This window comes from Lottia gigantea, assembly GCF_000327385.1.
Source record: "Lottia gigantea unplaced genomic scaffold LOTGIsca_47, whole genome shotgun sequence".
NCBI classification, from domain to species: Eukaryota; Metazoa; Mollusca; class Gastropoda; family Lottiidae; genus Lottia; species Lottia gigantea.
In genome coordinates, this window is record NW_008709640.1 from 2,224,025 (window position 1) to 2,242,171 (window position 18,147).

At 32.9% G+C, this 18,147-nt stretch overlaps 3 protein-coding genes across 3 annotated transcripts; 2 read left to right on the forward strand and 1 right to left on the reverse strand.

The window, feature by feature from the left end:
• Positions 1-55: 55 nt before the first annotated feature.
• Positions 56-2,592, forward strand: LOTGIDRAFT_218665 (hypothetical protein; the record flags this gene model as incomplete). The annotated part of the gene is made up of 1 exon (XM_009061352.1): positions 56-2,592. The coding sequence occupies one exon, from the start codon at positions 59-61 to the stop codon at positions 1,937-1,939; it is 1,881 nt and encodes a 626-aa protein (XP_009059600.1). The 3' UTR covers positions 1,940-2,592.
• Positions 2,593-9,592: 7,000 nt separating this feature from the next.
• On the reverse strand, positions 9,593-14,662 carry LOTGIDRAFT_218669 (hypothetical protein; the record flags this gene model as incomplete). Its single annotated transcript, XM_009061353.1, has 7 exons — positions 14,520-14,662; positions 13,528-13,639; positions 12,811-12,911; positions 12,270-12,368; positions 11,799-11,948; positions 10,983-11,192; positions 9,593-9,811 (listed from the first exon to the last, which is right to left on the reverse strand). The coding sequence occupies exons 1-7, from the start codon at positions 14,586-14,588 to the stop codon at positions 9,593-9,595; spliced, it is 960 nt and encodes a 319-aa protein (XP_009059601.1). The 5' UTR covers positions 14,589-14,662.
• A 179-nt stretch (positions 14,663-14,841) lies between these two features.
• LOTGIDRAFT_164855 (hypothetical protein) lies at positions 14,842-17,945 on the forward strand (the record flags this gene model as incomplete). Its single annotated transcript, XM_009061354.1, has 3 exons — positions 14,842-14,940; positions 16,048-16,201; positions 17,350-17,945. 3 exons carry the CDS (start codon positions 14,842-14,844, stop codon positions 17,943-17,945), a joined length of 849 nt encoding a protein of 282 aa, XP_009059602.1.
• Between the last annotated feature and the right edge of the window lie 202 nt (positions 17,946-18,147).

Sequence of the window (18,147 nt, forward strand, 5' to 3'; positions counted from 1 at the left end):
ATCATAGACAGTTAACATCATAAATAATAAGCTTATTTATATTTCAGGTAAACTCAAGATGTCACGGGCCCAGGCTGAGAGTGTTATAAAGAATATCATTCGAGAAATAGCTCAAGAATGTGCTAGTAAAGGTCAAGCTGTATCTGAAACACTGGTAGCGTTTATGGTGAAAGCAGTTGTATTGAATCCTGCAAATGAATTCAACGTCGACAGAACCCTCACTAAGGATGATGTTCAAAAGCTTATTAAACTCTGTGTTGAACAACTTCTTGATACGCGGTCACCAGCCTTAGACACTGTTAAAATGCAGGTTTATTTTGATATGAATTACACCACCAGATCAGACTTCTTAGATGAACACAGAAGAGTTCTAGAATCACGTCTGCAACCAGTGATAAGGGAGATAACTGATAGTAGAGCAAGAACGAGAGAAGAGTTAGAATCTTTGTATAGAAAAATAGTTTCAGCTGTATTATTACGTTCTGGTTTAGGAAGTCCCACTGATATTGCAGTTGTTAGAGAAGCCACTGCAGCATTACAGAGTGTCTTCCCTCAAACAGAATTAGGAACATTCATGTCTTTATCAAAACGAGACAAAGAGCGTCAGATTCTTGAGCTAACTATGATAGTTACTGGTATTCGACTCTTCAATAAAGAATGTGGAAAAGGTGGTGAAGGTATTGATGATTTACCAGCCATTTTGAATGAAGCCGTTCCTGCCACAACCCAGAGTGTGGATACAGAAATACAAGCTACATTACAGCACACCTATAAATACACTACTTTGTTAGAGAAAGCCAATGCTGGTGAACGACTTGAAGGCTTATCATTACAGTTGGTCAGAGAATCTCTTATAAATGGACGTCAGCATGAAGCTTTCTTGAGAGTCATACTCAGTGATGTCATTAGCTGTGCTCAACAAGTGGAGATGCTGGAAAATCAATTAGCAGCCAGAATGGAACAGCTTCAGAACACCATCCAGTCTAAAACAGCAGTACCTACAGCTCAAGTGTATCCTCAATTCATTCATCTAGCTCAGTTGTGGAGTGGATTTCAAGATGAAATGGTATTATTGAGTGTATTAAGTAACATCCTGGCCAGTTTGGAACCTTTCACCAGGGGACATAGAGAAATATTTACTGATGATGTATTGAATCCTTTCCTTGAAGGTACCCAAATTAAAACAGATGAAGACAGAGTTAAAGGGGTATCAGGACCAGACCAGTTTGTTAATCCTAAAGATTATCAAGTCAGTCAACTGGATTGGTTGTTCCCAGAAACAACTAAAAACTTCCATAGGTTACCACTTCAGTATCGAGGTTATTGTGCACTCACTCTTGGGAAATTTGACCGTCTGCTTTTACCCTCCAATCCAGATATTGGTGTTCTTCGATATAAAGATCATCATTATGCTTTCTCTTCCAAAGCAGCTGCTTATGAGTTTGCTGAAAATCCAGCGATGTTCATCCAGCTGGTGGCAGAAGGCGCGAAAAAAAGTCCAGAATTAATTCAGTTGTTAGAACTCCATAATCAATTTTCAACCATCACCCCTTACAGTCAAGGTAAAGATGCTGGTCGAATGTTAGAGAAACCGGTCACAAAATGTGACAGTGGATCACAAACAGACACACATTTTATGGAGTCCAATATCGTCAAGGGTTACGAATGGAATGAATGGGAATTAAGGAGAAAAGCCATCAAGTTAACGAACCTCAGAACCAAAGTAACTCACTCAATTCAGACCAATCTCAGCAACATGAGAAGAGACAATGTAACTCAAGTCTACTTACCCAAAGAAAACGCCACTCAAACTAAGGTGGACTCCTCTACTAATGTACCGAAACCTCAAGTATTTTTGGCTGGTTTAAGGGGCGGTGGTATGGGTGTACCAACAGAAATGACCAAAGTTGATTTAACTATTAGTGTTGATGAACCTTGAAGATGTTTTTTTTTGTTTTTTTAAAGACAGATTTTGTTAAGAATTTTTATGTATACATGAATTGCGAATATATCTGTTTATCTCAACTTTTCTCCTCTACTTTTGCTAAAATAATCACTTAATATTGCTCATTTAAGGGTCATGGTTCGCCATTTTCAGGGTTGATTTGGGTCTTTAGAAGGATTGAAAATCTTGGAATTTCTTCTCTTATTTCTATAGATGTCTTTTCTATATATATTGCAGTGTCCCAAAAACAGATAATTCTGAACACACATGATTTGAATGCTCAAATTTCGAAGGTGAGCTGTGAACAGCATTACTGATTGGCTTAGCTAAAAAATTCCTGTTTCTGAGACTAAAGTATGATTGGTCAAAAAAATAGTGCATCTGTGCCTTAAATGATACTCTCTGATGGAATTTACCATCACACATTTTTAAGAAAGGTCTGTTTTAATTTTGTCTTACTTCTTTTCAATAGATGACGTCAGTTGTGTTGTGAGCCTCACATTCGAGGTTTCCAGACATGAATAATGTCTGTTAAGAATTTAATTTCTTGAAAATCAGCTTCTCCTTCAAATGATATGGTTATGTATGACCATCATTGCTTGATAAAGACATCGTCGAAACGTTATTTATTAAAGGAAATGTTATCCGTATAATTGTGTCCAGTTATTTATACTCCAGTTACTACATGCCAATCAAGGAAGTTATATATAATCAGTTTATACAAAAATTCAGCTAATAAATTTTATTTTTTAATGCATTTTTATCAGCAAGATAAGAATATATATAACATGATCATTTGTACAATATTATTTACAACAAACTCAGACTCAAAATAACTTACATGATCACTTACTAAAAATATAGATCAGAATCATAATTCATTTCAATTTAAACAGTAACTTTAAGAGTCATTTGACCTTGATATCTTAGGATAAGCGTACTTGAGAGTCGTACATTCAGACCAAACTTCTGTTTCATTTTTTATTAGCTTTTATTTAACATGGCCCCTTCTGTAAGAATCTAAAGACTTTCTTGAACAACTTGAATATTCATTCACTTGATGATACTACCAGCCAATCAAATTCCTGCCCTCTCCAACCCTGTGATTTTGTGACACGACCAAAAGGTGTATTCAGAGAAGCATCAGACAATGAATGCACAATCTCAGAGAAGGCAGGAATTTGATTGGCTGGCAGTGTCATCATACAGACAAATGTTCAAAAGGGCCGTCTTCAGATCCTTACAGAAGTGGCTTAATTAAAAATATAGGCTATTAATAAACAGACCGAAAGTTGGGTTTATTTTATATTTGACTGACGATCAGACACCTCAGTTTAGGTTCAGAGTGAACAGTTTAAACCTTACTAGAAACTTGAAACCAAATATTATAGAATTTGAACTCTGAAATAGAAACTTATTTGGTTCCATTTAAAATTCTCATAAATGTGAAATGAATTCCAGTTTTCTGCTTTTATAAAACAGTTTTCAGGAAATGTTTGTCATGCATTCAGTAACCTTTGCCACAAACAACAAAAACTTTTACTAACTAACCTCAAGGCTGATCTTAGATATCCAGTTTCCTACTTTTATTTATTTTATTCTAGCACAAATTTAAATAAATCATTAATTAATAACATTATTTGCACCAATATAAATCTGATTATAATAATATACTGAGCCTGAGGTCTGTTTATTACCCTTCGTATATATTTCAATGGCGTAATTAAAACACATAACAACGAAACGAAAAGTATATGCTTCTTAACGCCAGTTATATGTTATCGACATTCCAAAAAGACCCAAAGCATGCTTCTTACATTTGGTACATTTTGTATTGGATCCTCATTTTGTAGGTTCTGATTATTTCAACAGTCGAACAGTTTTGGTCGCTGATTTTTGTCGACTACTTGAATCTTGAGTAAAATCTTTCTTGCCTGTGCTTCCATGACAAGAACATCTCTTTGCCGATAGAATTTATAACAGTCTGATATTTGTCACCGATTATTTTATCGAGAGTGTCATCATCCAATCAGATTCATTTTCCTTTCAATTGCATGATCCCAGGTGATAATCGATTTAGTGTAATATGACCGACTGGAGATTTTTGCCCCCTCGTGTGCCCCCAGCCGGTCGGTGAAATTCTTGACAAGACTCTAATTGGTGAAAACAATTGGCTACCATGATTGTTTGTGTGCACAAATCAAAATATGAACCTCATTTAGGTCGTTTAATTAATGACCCTATTGAAGTTTTGCATTTATAATTGAAATGACTATTCATTCTACCAAAACACTGTGACTCTACATGTAAAATTCTATTCCTTATTCAACAAAGGTTTGGCCTTACTGAGCCTAAATAAAGTGCAAGTATAACTACACTTTAGTTATATATATTATTAAAGGGAATAAAATAATGCTAAAATATAACATCAATAATTGATTATATACATATAAAAATATAACTTTTTAACTTATACATGCTATTTATATCACACACCAAGTTTTGATATTTTATATAATTCATTGTAACAATTAGTATGAAATCTCATCGGTCATTTCTGACATAACATGGTTTTAAAATAGGGGAAATCATTCCAAAAGGGCAACAAGTTTTCTTAGGCAATGTTTAAAAGGATTGTGAAGAGGTTTTCTAATTTTTTTATGTTAATTGGGGTCACTGATAGAATCAATTTACAACATTCCAATTTTCAATCAGATGTCTGTGGTTCCTGCAATTCCGCTTAAACATCACTATTTAAGAAGGGTCATATGTGGTAAAACACTTGTTCGATGACGTCATCAAACACCTATTTTTTGTGAAATTGCAGGAACCACAGATGTCTTACTGAAAATTGGAATGGTGCAAATTGATGCTATCAGTGTCCCTGATACACATAAAAAATTTAGAAAAACTCTCCACAATCCCTTTAAGATAACGATAAGGTCTAAATCACAAATGAACATCACATACAGACAAAACTATACATTGAATCAAAACGGCAGTTCAAAACATATAAAAGTTGCCTATGAGTAACACTAACTTACTATAGGAAAACATGTAACAACAGAATAACCAGAAGAAAAAGGTAACAAATCACGTAAGTGTTGTCCAAAACTAGGTTGGAAATCTGTAATATTCATATATACTCCAAAAAATTTGGACACACTGGAAAAGCTGGACAAATCTTTTTTTCAAAACCAGAAATCATCTATAGACAGATTTCAATGGTGCATTAAGGAATATATGAGTATAATATATATCATTATTTTCAGAAATATATTCCCTTTATATACAGTTAGGTCTATGACCAGCTACCCTAATAATGAATTGAATTATTGGGATCCATTCATACAAATTCTGAATCCAAATCAAAATTGACTTAAAGTGGCCCTCACAAAATAACGATCACCGTTTACATATTTGTCTTGACCAGTATCATTATTCGCAATCATATGCAACAGATAATCACTATCATGTGAGGGCACCCTTAGTCCTTTCCTAAGTGAAATTTGACATCAGGTTTGTCTAATATTCAAGAAAAACAGAAATATGGTAAGTATACCTCTATCTCAATTATTATACAACTTCAAAGAAAGCCTAGAAAATTTGGAATAAAGTTAAATGCCAGTATTCATTTCAAAACTAATGACAGACATACACTCAGTTAGATTTTCATTTTAAAAAGTGATTTTGGTAACTAAAAACTATGTGCTACACAACTCTTGGATATGGCTTGAAAAAAGTCAAAATTTTGTATAACTCTCAGTTTGAATAGAGCCAATCCCTCCTCTAATCACTACATAGAGAGTTAGCTATAGATCTTATATCATATTACCAACTATTATTATTATACTAATAAAATAATAAAAAAAAAGCATAATACAAATATATTTGAGCAAGCTGTATCTAAGATGAATTCTATTTTGATTTTTTTTCTGTATTTTTATTATTTTGTTCATGATAGAAACATTTTGATTAAGAAAGTTGTAATGCCTTACATGATGGAGATAAAAACCTTTTCATTTCTGCATAAACTTAAAGGAATACTACGTCTTAGAATAAACATAAATTTAAGAATTTTAAACTTGGCCAATAAGAGCATATATTATATTCATCAGTAGATATACCTGGTGTCATAAATAACATAACAGGATCCTTATATAATCCGATAAATCCAAAAAACTTAGTAATTATCCATAAAATATGCAATTAACTATTGAAAAACGCTTTATATTAAGATTAAGCGTTTTTGAATAATTACTTAGTTTTATGAATTTTCTAATTTTCCAGGGATTCTGTTGTAACTTTATAACACTATAGGTAAGTTCACTGATGAATATATACTCATATTGACCATTCTTGAGAACTTAAATTTTATGTTCATTGTAAGACGTAGTATCAATCATCCAAGAATTCACCTTTTCTCAAAATTTCAAAATTAAAATGAAATTAAAAGCTTCAACATTTATGCTAAAAGCGCTTTTCTGATAAAGGCCTCTCTGAAATCTTAAAATTTAGTTACTCGCTCTTATACCTGATGCCAATGTCTATATTTCATAAAGGTTACAGAGGTAACAGTACAATTCTATTTAGTACATACCCGTATTGATAAAAGCAATGCTGCAGAAACCAAAGCAAATCAACAAGTATTTCATCTAAAGCTATACACTACATAAAAGGCATTCTAAAATACAGCTATATGTGAACAAATTTAAGAGTCTTGCTTGATGCAAAATTATTACTGTTAAAACATTATCCAAACCGAGCTTTTAGAATTGTACTATAATATTATCTTAAAGGGACAGATGCGCCATTTTGGGTGGTTGATTTAAGTCTTGAAGATAAGTTAAAAGTTAAACAATTGCGTAATTCCTTTAAAAATACGTCAAACTATTTCTATATATGTCTTTTGAAATGAAAAGAAAAGAGTCTTTTCTATATATCACAGTGTATCTTAAATTGATGAGTCATCTTTTTAACTTTCAAACAAAGATAATTCTGGACACACATGGATTTGAAGGCTCAAATTTCCAGGATGAGCTGTGAACACTATTACTGATTAGGTCAGCTAAAAAATTCCTGTTTCTAAGACTAAAGTATGATTGGTCAAAATAATGATGCACCTGTCCCTTTAAAGTTATGCTGTTTCTGACAAGTTTAAGGATTATACAACATTCCAGAATGAATCTTAAATGGAACTAAAGCTTTAGCTATTATCAAGAAAAGAAGTATAAATATCACTAAGTGAATATAAATGCTTTCATGAAATTATTCATTCCAAACAATAAAATTATAAATTTAGCTGACAATGTGTTAAGCAGAGGCAAAGATTACCTGAAGATACCTTAAATAGAGAGGTTTTCTAACTTCTTTTTTTATGTGCATCCCGGACACCGATAGCATCAATTTGAACCATTCCAATTTTCATTCAGACATCTGCGGTTCCTGCAATTCCACTAAAACTAAGTGTTTGATGACATCACTAATCGCAAAGGGCCTTATGTGACATAAGCATATTTCGTGATCATCAAACACTTAGTTTTTGTGGCATTGAAAAGACTGACTGAAAATTTGAATGATGCAAATTGATGCTATCAGTTTCCCAATACACATATAATTTTTAGAAAACCTCTTTACATATCACTTAACCCAATCAAAGCATATAATCAGATCAAATGAGCACCCAGTAATAATGGTATATTATCTGGTATATAATATGTAAGTATACTATGAGCTGCCATGGTATATGGAGAGATCTGCCTACATTTTGATATTGGTCTTCTGTTTCAATTTCCACTTCATTTTTTGAACAGGCATTATTTCATTCTCAAATGAAGCATTCAAAAAGTTAAACTCTGAAATGTTTCGATGGACATTGTCCAGTCAAAAAATTCAGATCAAATTTTTTTTTTTGTCTATTTGTCTGTTTACAAAGCCAAATGAGAAATTTAGGTCTAAGAATATGCAATTTTTGAATTTACAAGCAAACATAATCAGAATCAACAACCAAATTTAGAGAGGATCTTACATCCATTTTAACCCAAAATGATAAAATAAATTTGTGTTGTGCCAAATGTGAATTTTCACAAAAAATAACATTGTGAATATTTTCTTTCAAAAACTGTGTGTCTACTGATGAGAAGCTGCCTTGTTAAAAAAAAAAAAAAGCTGTGAAATGATGGCAAGCTTATCCTTGAAACTAGGTCCAATGGAGGGCATCAAAGGAATTTATCAGGTGAAACAGAAGCCATACTTGATATGATATAAAATGATGATGTTTGTTTATGTTTGTTTATCTCCACCAATATCTATATAATAAATAACTACCTATTAATACTGTTAATCCAATACAAATAGGTTTAATATAACTCTTTCTTTCTTTCCACATTTCACTCTTTCGCTGTTTTTCTTTCATTTTCTTCAACTTTTCAGCTGTTTCTTTTTTTCTTTCTTCTCTTACACGCCTTCTTAAATTTCTAAAAAATATACAGCAACATGGGCTTGTCAATGGGATTGAGAACAGAAGACGTCCTACTGATTGAGCTAATGAAAACACCATGCAGTGTGCAATATGGTAAGTAACACTGTGCAGTATGTATGGTAGCAATATCCTACTCCAGTTAAAAAATCTTTGATGTTCACAGTCTGTAGCACATTGGGCCCTCTCCAAACAACTAGGCATAATGACCTACATCACTAACAGGGGGAACCTTGGACCCTGTTCCTTATAAAATCTTGCAATAAGAATCTTAACATTTTTGGTGAAACAGTAATCAGATTGAATTGAGAGCTCTTTAGGATTGTCATTTCAAAATAAATGGTGATAGGTAATATACAAAATATTTCTTAACAATATAACATGAGCTTTTATGATCATAGTTTATATTTAGTACGGTGTTTTTTTTTAAGTAAAATATCAAGGGTCTAACCTCCTATAGACTCATACACCTTTCCAAAACATGAAGTCTAATAGAACTTACCTTAATTCTTTTGATTCTTCATCATCCAGTTTTGATGGTATGATAAAATCATTAACATCAACAACATCAATATCATTAATGTCAACAACACCATCACCATCATCATTATCATCATCATTAGTGTCAACAACTCCGTTTACATCGCCATTCTCTTCAGTATCAAACTTCATTTGTTTACGTGGTGTAGGTAAGTTCTCATCTCTTTCTTCTATCTTTCTAGTCTTCATCGGTACTTCATATTCTGAGCCAGTATCTTTAGAGTCTAATTTACTCTTTTTACCGTCTGCTAGACTTGTTGTTCTTGGTGGAGGTGTTGGTGGAACTTCTTCTGTTTTACTCTGGAGATAAAAGGAAATGAAAGTTTAGCAGTGTTTCACCCTCTAAGTCAATGCAGGTCAGTCTCGTTATAAAAGTCAACACCATTCATTTTTGTTGAATTGTACAAGAACCAGGCTTAAGATTTTACTTCTAAAATGTGCCATGGACAGTTGAAATTGAGCTGTATACTTTAATCTATTCTATTTTTCAGTGTTTTTGTTTTTTAAGCAGGACTACTTTTAAAACATTTGTCCTAATTCAATTTAATCTATTCAACGCAGAAATTCGTCAGATCACGGATAGCAAGTGGCATTGTCAACAAAAACACATGAAACAAAACATCTAAAATTTACATTTCAAACAGATTGACACTCACCTCATTATCCAGAACTTGTTTGACATTAGAGTTAGCATCAGATAAATCTAATAGTCTTTGACCACCTTCTATAACAGCTAAATAACTAAATCTGAGTTGATCTGGTGTCTGTATTAGGCCCATTCTATATGATCTCATACCAATTAACATCGATCTTATATCAACACACTTCATATTTCTTTCTCTTTCAATCTACAAAAATTGTCAATAGATTAATGAATTACTAAAAAATATTGAGGCTTAAGACAGTCCAAAATGAACTTTTGCAAGAAATCAGAAAGTCCTTAGAGGATTGCCAAAGATATTGGAAAGTACAAAACGCCATTAATTTTTCTCCCACTTTTCTGTATCTAATTGGGCTAATGAACACGAGCAACACCGTCAATATGTAATAAGTGAAATTTTGTCTGGACAGTGACATTGGTCTCCTGTTTGTTGAAAAAATAATCTTGAACTCTGCATGAATTTAACCCTTGACTTTCATTTTAGTGAGCAAGCATCTGACTCCATAAATCAAAACATAATATCAGTAAATTTGTTGCATTTTGATCAAACTCAAAATAGCAGCCATCAGAAGAACAATCAAAAACTCAACATGTATAAATATTCTAAAAATTTTGTCAAATCAAATAACTTATATTTATTCAAATTCAGAAGATTTATTAATTTAGTAGAAATATTTCTGTTTCTTTTCAACATTTTGTATGAATCTAATCATTGATCTTGTGGGATGTGATCAGTAAAAACACTCTGGGCAATAGACAAAGACACATTATAAAGACTATTGTGACCTTTAATTATCAACACTGGTGCTTAGGGCTCAGTATTCTGTCTCAGATACAATAATACTATCAATTGTTTAATGGCAGGAGGATTCATTATTCCAGTTTTTTGTTACTTTAATTTAATTATCCAAAGAAAGCAAAGAATAGTTTGGCTGTAATTTTCATTAACAATTCTTTGATTAAATATAATATCATATATAAGAATTATGATTTCTGTCACAACAGCACAATTAAGGCAATATTTTTTTTGTTTTGTTCTCTTTTTTAATTTTCAGAAACTCTTTACAGTTGATATAGAGAATTTTAACATACAATGCATCAAAATGGACCCACTGTCACTGATGGGTATAAGGGATGAAAGCTGACACCAGGCCAACTGTACTCATGGAAACACCCCATCATTGCAGGATGTAATATAGCGTGCCTGTCATCTATTTGACATCCCTCAATTTCTATTGAACTCTTCCACACATGCATATTTTTTGTCAATATGAAACTGTACATTATGATTGAAGAGCTCATTTTTAAAATTAAGGGGGTTTTTTGTTACCAGATCAATTATTTCCAGCTTTGCTTACCTGTACAAGACACGAGTCGACTAAACAAAATGTTCCTGATCTACCAATTCCAGCGCTACAATGTATGAATGCTGGTCCATAATCTGTTTCTAAACAACCAGTTTCACGCACTGACATTAGGAAATTAAGGAATGCTGTAGGGGAAGACGGAACACCAAAATCAGGCCACGTTGTATAATGAAAATGTAAAATTTCTCGTTTGTCTCCAGTCTGAAAACATTCAAAGATATGATGTCAATTGCTTTATTAACAAAATATGGCATGGATTTCTTCCCTTTGAACTGGCGGTAATTGTGCACAAATATGAACTTGGGGGTCAATCAATTAGTGAGGTCTGCACATTCGGGATTCACCTTATCAACTAAACAATCAATAAAACAAATTGGAACAGATCGCAGAATGCTGCAAAAAATAGTAAGTGCAAGCAGAATTCAAAATGGCGGAGAAGGAAGTAGATGGGAAAATTTTGATTGTGACATATTCCGCTCCTGTAACGTTTGAGGACAAAATTGGAATAGACGGAACCTGTTCAGAATTCTCCAATCCAGCGCCACCTTGAAGCATTCCTAAAAGCTATGTTACTAGATACCTTTTCATTCTAGTCTTTCAGGTTTTAAACTAGATTGTTTAAATCAATGATGTTCAAAAGAGATTTTCTGCCCTTTTCATTACAATCAAAATACAATTGTTTCATTTCGTTTTTTTCTGCCTGCGACTCCACTAGCTATTCATGATCTGACAATGCATATCTCATGTTCTGGTTCATTTACTATTTAACCAATCAAATGCTTCGTTTCCCAGATATTTTGTACTAACCTCCATATCTTCGAGACCTAAAACACGTTTTGTATAATTATCATAATCTTCTTCTTCTAATAAGGTTACTTTTAATTCTACATCTTCAAATAACATTTCATCTTCATGATGTTGATCTACACCTAGAGGCCAATACTGATGACATTTGAGCTGAAAAAATTAAGGTACATCATGCAACAATTTGGTTATGTTATCTACAAAGGAATTCTAATATATTTTTCTCCAGCCCTTAATAAATCAGTAAATATTACAAACTGTTACTGCTGATGTTTTGGCTAACCTGCATTGCTTATATCCATTTTGTACTTCTGTGAAATTGGTATAGTTCCCAACCTTGTCATGTCCTTCCTTATACCCAAATGTTTTGGTTCCCCCTAACTTCAGGATGGAGATATGGAAGTCTGAATCAGTAAACCCTCTATTTTCTTTTCTTAATTTATAAAGGAGCTTATCCATGATTTGTGTACTTACTGTGCCTTTTTCTATGACTCTATTGAGCATTATAACAGCTTTAGATTCCTGTTCCCATACAGCTTGCCAAAAATTACCAGCAGTATGTTCAAGAGGGCCCTAAATAAAATATAGTCAGATGAAACATTCTCTCCAGTACATAAAATACTTTTCAGAAAACCTGATTGGATAACTAACTTAATTCAAATCAAGAAATTTCACCAAATACAAGAGATATGGAATATAAATGCATTTCATTTTGGAAACATTTTTCAACTATTTCTGTGCATTAGATTTGAACGACATTTCAAAGCGGAGAGTACATTATAACAAAACACACAAAGGAATAATTATGGCATAACTCACTTCTTTAATTAATGCATGTAACAATTCAACACAAATTAGACACGTTGTCATCAAAAATGGGTTGAAATGTTATGTGCTCTGTTATCAAAGTTCTAAGTGGGTTATACCGTGATATTCCTTAGTGTGTTTTGTTATAATTTTGTTCATATAGGCAAAACTTGTCCATAATGGGAACAAAATATAATTGTACACCAACCTGTGCTAATATATATCTTCTGTTAGCTTCTGGTACTTGAACTAGACTAGCATTAATATAGTCATCTTCACCTTTCTCTATAACAATGCGACTGTGATCATCTAAAATATAAATTTTATCAAATTTCTTTAATAAGTCAATCTAATTCTAAGTCAATCAGCTTCTAAAGACCAAAGTTTCATTCTGTTTTTTATTAGCTTTTATTTTTGATAACCTTTTGACCAAACCAGATAAACACAGCATTCCAAAATGCCAGTGCTGGAGAGGGTAGAAATTTGATTGGCTAAAGCAGACTTCATCGAGTTAGGTCAAAAGGTTAATTTGACAAACATTCAAGCGTTGTCCTTAGACCCTAACTGAACTGGCTACCTTAAAAAATAAAAGCTAATAATAAAACGGAATGAAAGTTTGGTCTAATTTTCATTGTTAATAAGTAGAGATAGATTTGGCTGGACATTTTCTAACAGTTATAATTTTCAAAAAAACAGCCCCAGAAAAGAAATGATAGACTTTGATTGTTTTTGTGATTAAGAAAAAAAAAATCCATGACAATGTTTACTCACACAGAGGAGAGCAATTGTTAATCAAAATAATTTGCAAATTTGTGGACATTTCCCTTTCCCCGGGTAGAAATAATTAAAGTATTAAAGCACAAAAAAGCCATTCCAAAGTTCGTTTAGCAGAAACAATTGTCAAGATATCTTATAGCATACTTACATGGACTGACATCTCTATATCTGTTTTTATTTCTATTTTCAGGTTTTCTAGCAGCTGTTACATTATATTTCTCATTATCTAATGTCTGTAACGAGGCTTCATTTTTCATTCTCTACAATACATTAGTCATCAGAATTAGAACAAACTTCATGTACACATATCATACGACTGGTTTTGAATATTGCAATGTTCTTAAAAATATGAGTATTATTGTCTATCATGTCTAAGCTTTATACCTGTACTAAAAAGAAAAAAAAAACATTAGGGTGAAAATCCAGTGCCCATTCTTAGAGTTTGTTTATTACATGTTCTATAAATTATAAAATGTCAGTGAGGAAATGTCCACTTTCAAATCCAACAATGATATAAAATAAAAACCAGGAAAACTGAATTATTTTGGCTTCAAGCCAATTAAAATTTCCTTTTGATATTTTTTGTTTTCTCTATTATTGATACTGGTTAAATTAGACTTCACAACTCTAGAGTCTGCAATTTGTTTCACTCTCTGCTGGAAATAATCATTGATAGATCTAATAATGCCTATGATTCATGATTTAGATGTTTTTTTTTTTCTATTTGATATGTAATATTGCATATTCTAAAGGGAATCTGAGCATCTCCTATGAAATGAAACATTTTATGCCTGGCCCCAAACGTGCCCAAAACCATTCGTTTATCACATTCGAAGATCGGGTAGCCTGGGGCCAGATTTGTAGGGCTACACTGCTACATTATTAGTGCTGAAAATATAATATAAAATTAGCCATGGTTCACATGGAGCACAAAACAATCATTTTTTTTCCTGAATCAATACAAACAATTATGTGCACAATTCAAAATAGTCAGGAACATTACAGGAATAATAAAGGCATATTTCGGACTAAATGTAAAGCCTTTTTACCACTCGATTACTCTACTTTTCGGTTTTTCTACCTTTACTACACAACCTCAATAACTCAACATAAAATGCAAGATGTTCAAAAACGTTATACCTGATAAAACTCATTCCAGATTTTAGCCCGGTCATTTTCAAGCAACTCTTTTTCAATAAGCGATGACATGTTATTTAGTTAATCAATAAATGATAAAATTTATTATTTTTCTCTTCAGCTGAAACATAACCGGACGCTACGCCATTAACAGGAAGCATTTATCATTTTCGTTTTTCATTGGTCAAGGTCAGAGTTCAAGTCCTAAAATATAAACAATGAGAGTTACTGTCCTTTGATAAATCAAAAGTAGTGAGGTTGTAGATTTTATCGGTTTCGATTCTATTTAATTCGAGAAAGGCGCAACCAAGAATTGCATTATAAAATGTCCCGCGCAGCTAAAGCCAGTCGTTTGCACTTTAAAAAGAAGAAAATTAAGAAAATGACTGTTGTAGAAGCAATTGAAAACGGAAATTGTGAACAGGTAACTTTACCGGTGACCTAACAAAACCAGACAAATTGGAAAATTGACATTTCTCTATCCATTTCTCTACTGTCAGTGACTGTTATCGTCATTTCCTTGTAACAAAATTAAATTTCATTTTCTACTTTCGACAATTATATGTCTATGACCGCTTTCTTTTATTTCTTATAAACTGATTTGTCAACTGACAACTGTCACGTTTGCCAGAATCTGTTTTAATGATTATGTCATATGTGACAAATGTGGATCCTGAGACAATTTCACATTTTCTTTAGTTAAGTTTCTCTGCATATTCATATTATGTCATACTGAGTCAGAAGGGGACAATCATGGTAAGGAAGAAAAAGGGCTGTCGGCTGGATGTATGCTCTAACAAACATAAATAGCCTAAGATATGACAGAAAATTACGAACACATTTACTTAATATTCACAAAAGATTCCAGAGCTTTCCAACACTTCTGACCATCTTAGAAGTTTGAAAGGGAACATAATTCATTCGTGTAGTTGTACTTGCTTTGCCAAATCCTTGATTCGCATGTCATTTCAAATAAATATGAAAATTCTGATGAGATTATAGAGGAAATTCTTTACATTCGTCCTGTGAAAACTATAATAGCAGTTTTGCAATGGATGCGTTATGACAATAACTCAACCATGAACTTTGATACCTAGAAAGTATTTTGTACCAATTGTAAATCTGGTTTTTCAAACATTTTTCTGCGATTTAGCTTCGAAGAATCTAATTGGTCTAATTTGGCTAATCAAGTTATAATTTGTTTGGCATTTCATTAAAGTTTGGTAGCAATTTAATATGTTTCAATAGTAAACCTTCAAAAGATCTTGCCAATGATGTTGGTTCCTTAAGGTAATAGCATTGCAGTATATTTGTAGATTTGGCAAAAAAATTCGCTCGAAAAATATACAATTGGATTTGATTTGCAGATCGTAATTATAAATTAAGTTTTTGCTAATCATAAAAAAATATTGGATCAAATGAGGTCATTTTGAATCACGATGCCATAGCCCTTAAATGGAACCCTGCATATAGACCAAGACCAAAATGTAATAGTAGCATAAGTTAACCTTGCCATCTTTTTGTATTTCAGTTGCAGCATTGTATTGTATCTGGTTTTGATTTTAATAAAACTATTAAGATATCCCACTCAGAAGATCAGTATTGGCTTGCCTTACCATTTTGTTTAGCTATAGAAAGACATAGTGCCAACAGTAAGGATATTATGGAGCTTATTCTCAAAACAGGTAATTTCCCCTCACATATTTATTGAGTAGTTCTTAGTCATATGCTAGGTGTTACCACCAGTTGTATTTATAGGGAACATTAGTTGAGGGGGGGGGGGGCTGAGCAGGGTCCACAAGTTATTCTGAGGGGGGGGGGGAACTAGTATTAGAATGCTTTGTCACTTTTTATGGTGCTCTATGCATTCAAGGGAAGGGGAAATGTTATGTCATTAGCTCAGAATGAAGTCTTATAGCTATTACTTTCAAAAACCTTGAAAAAATCTGATGACCTTAAATGAGTCCATATTTCTTCATTATTGTACTTGACCCAGCTGAAAGGCTGGGTTCTTATATTTTCTTACACCCAACCCATCCTGTTGGCTGTGGCCTCAGTAGACCGAACAGGTTAAGCATAGAGGTGGAATAGAGGTGGGCACTGTCATATATTTTACTGCAACCACAATGTAGAAGAGAAAATGGTAAGATGCAGTAAAAGTGGGTGAACATACCAAAACATGAAAGTACTTTAGGGCAACGGGAGAAGTCATACTCCCTCCTTGTTGCAGATACCATTTTATACTGTGAGAAAATCTAGAAAGTTGTAACTAAACTTGTTTACAGAGAAAAAAATGTCATAAATCCCATGGAACACTACATTTCTGCCAAAGAAGGTGGCCATGGCCACTAGAAACATAGTGTAAACCTGGCATAAATGTGTAAAATGATATGGGAACGATCATTTCCAAGACGTATTTAAAGGGGAACAGTCAGCATTTTCGGGGATTGATTTGGGTCTTTATTGTGCTTTAATAGACTTAAGAAGTACTAAATCGCACGAAAACACATAATCTTTCAAGTATACTTCAAACTAGAAATTTCACTGTCTATTCCTATATATGTGTTTTCTATATGTAGCATAGTCTCACTAGAATTCAAGTCGTATTTTTAACCAACATGAATAATTATGGATACACATGGATTTGAAGGCTCAAATTTCGACAATGAGCTGTGAACACTATTACTGATTATGTAAGCTAAAAATATTCCTGTTTCTGAAACTAAGGTATGATTTGTGGAACAGATAGCAAGGGTGCTCCTTTCAGCACCTCGTAATCTTAGGACGTTTCTGGATATTTTGTAGTTGAAACTGTATATTTTTCATATTATAGGAATAGATCTTGATAAAAGATCGTCACCAATACAAATGTATGAAGAAGAAGGAGGTCAAATACATTATAATCATAAAAATACATATTTACATATGGCTATCAAAGCTAAAAACATGGATGCAATTCTCTTATTAATCAAGTATGGAGCAGACTTGAACGCCACCAATTTATTTGATACAACACCATTACAATTTGCAGTGTCATTTCAATTTTGGACAGCAGTGGACTTGCTTATAAGTCATAATGCTATAAAGCAGACGCCAAGCACCTATGTGATCCCTGGACTATTGTGTTGGGGTCAATTTGAGTTGATCACAAAACTTGTAGCAGCCGGCTATAATATCAGACTAGAAATAGCAGAACTGAGGGAAGATTTGAAAGGTTGTTTCTTTTCTCAAGAAGAACTCTTATTTATTAATAATATATTGGACCGTGCCAAATCTCCTGATAGTCTTTTACAGTGCTGTAGAAAATCTATTCGACAATGTTTAGGTTCCAATTGTAATACCAAAGCTATAGATACTCTGGAATTACCCACAGATCTTGCAGATTTCTTGTCTTTGAAATTGTTGTGGTTGAGATTTTCTATCTTATGAAGTTCTAAACACCTATCTCATTGAATTTCATTATTTTCCAACTGGTGGATATTTCAAAGGAATACTACTTCTTAGAACAGACAGATAATTTAAAGTCTCATACTTGGTCAATAAGAGTATATATTCATCAGTTGGACTTACCAGATGCCATTACTAATGAATAGAATCTCTATGTAACACAATATATCCATTAAACTTATTA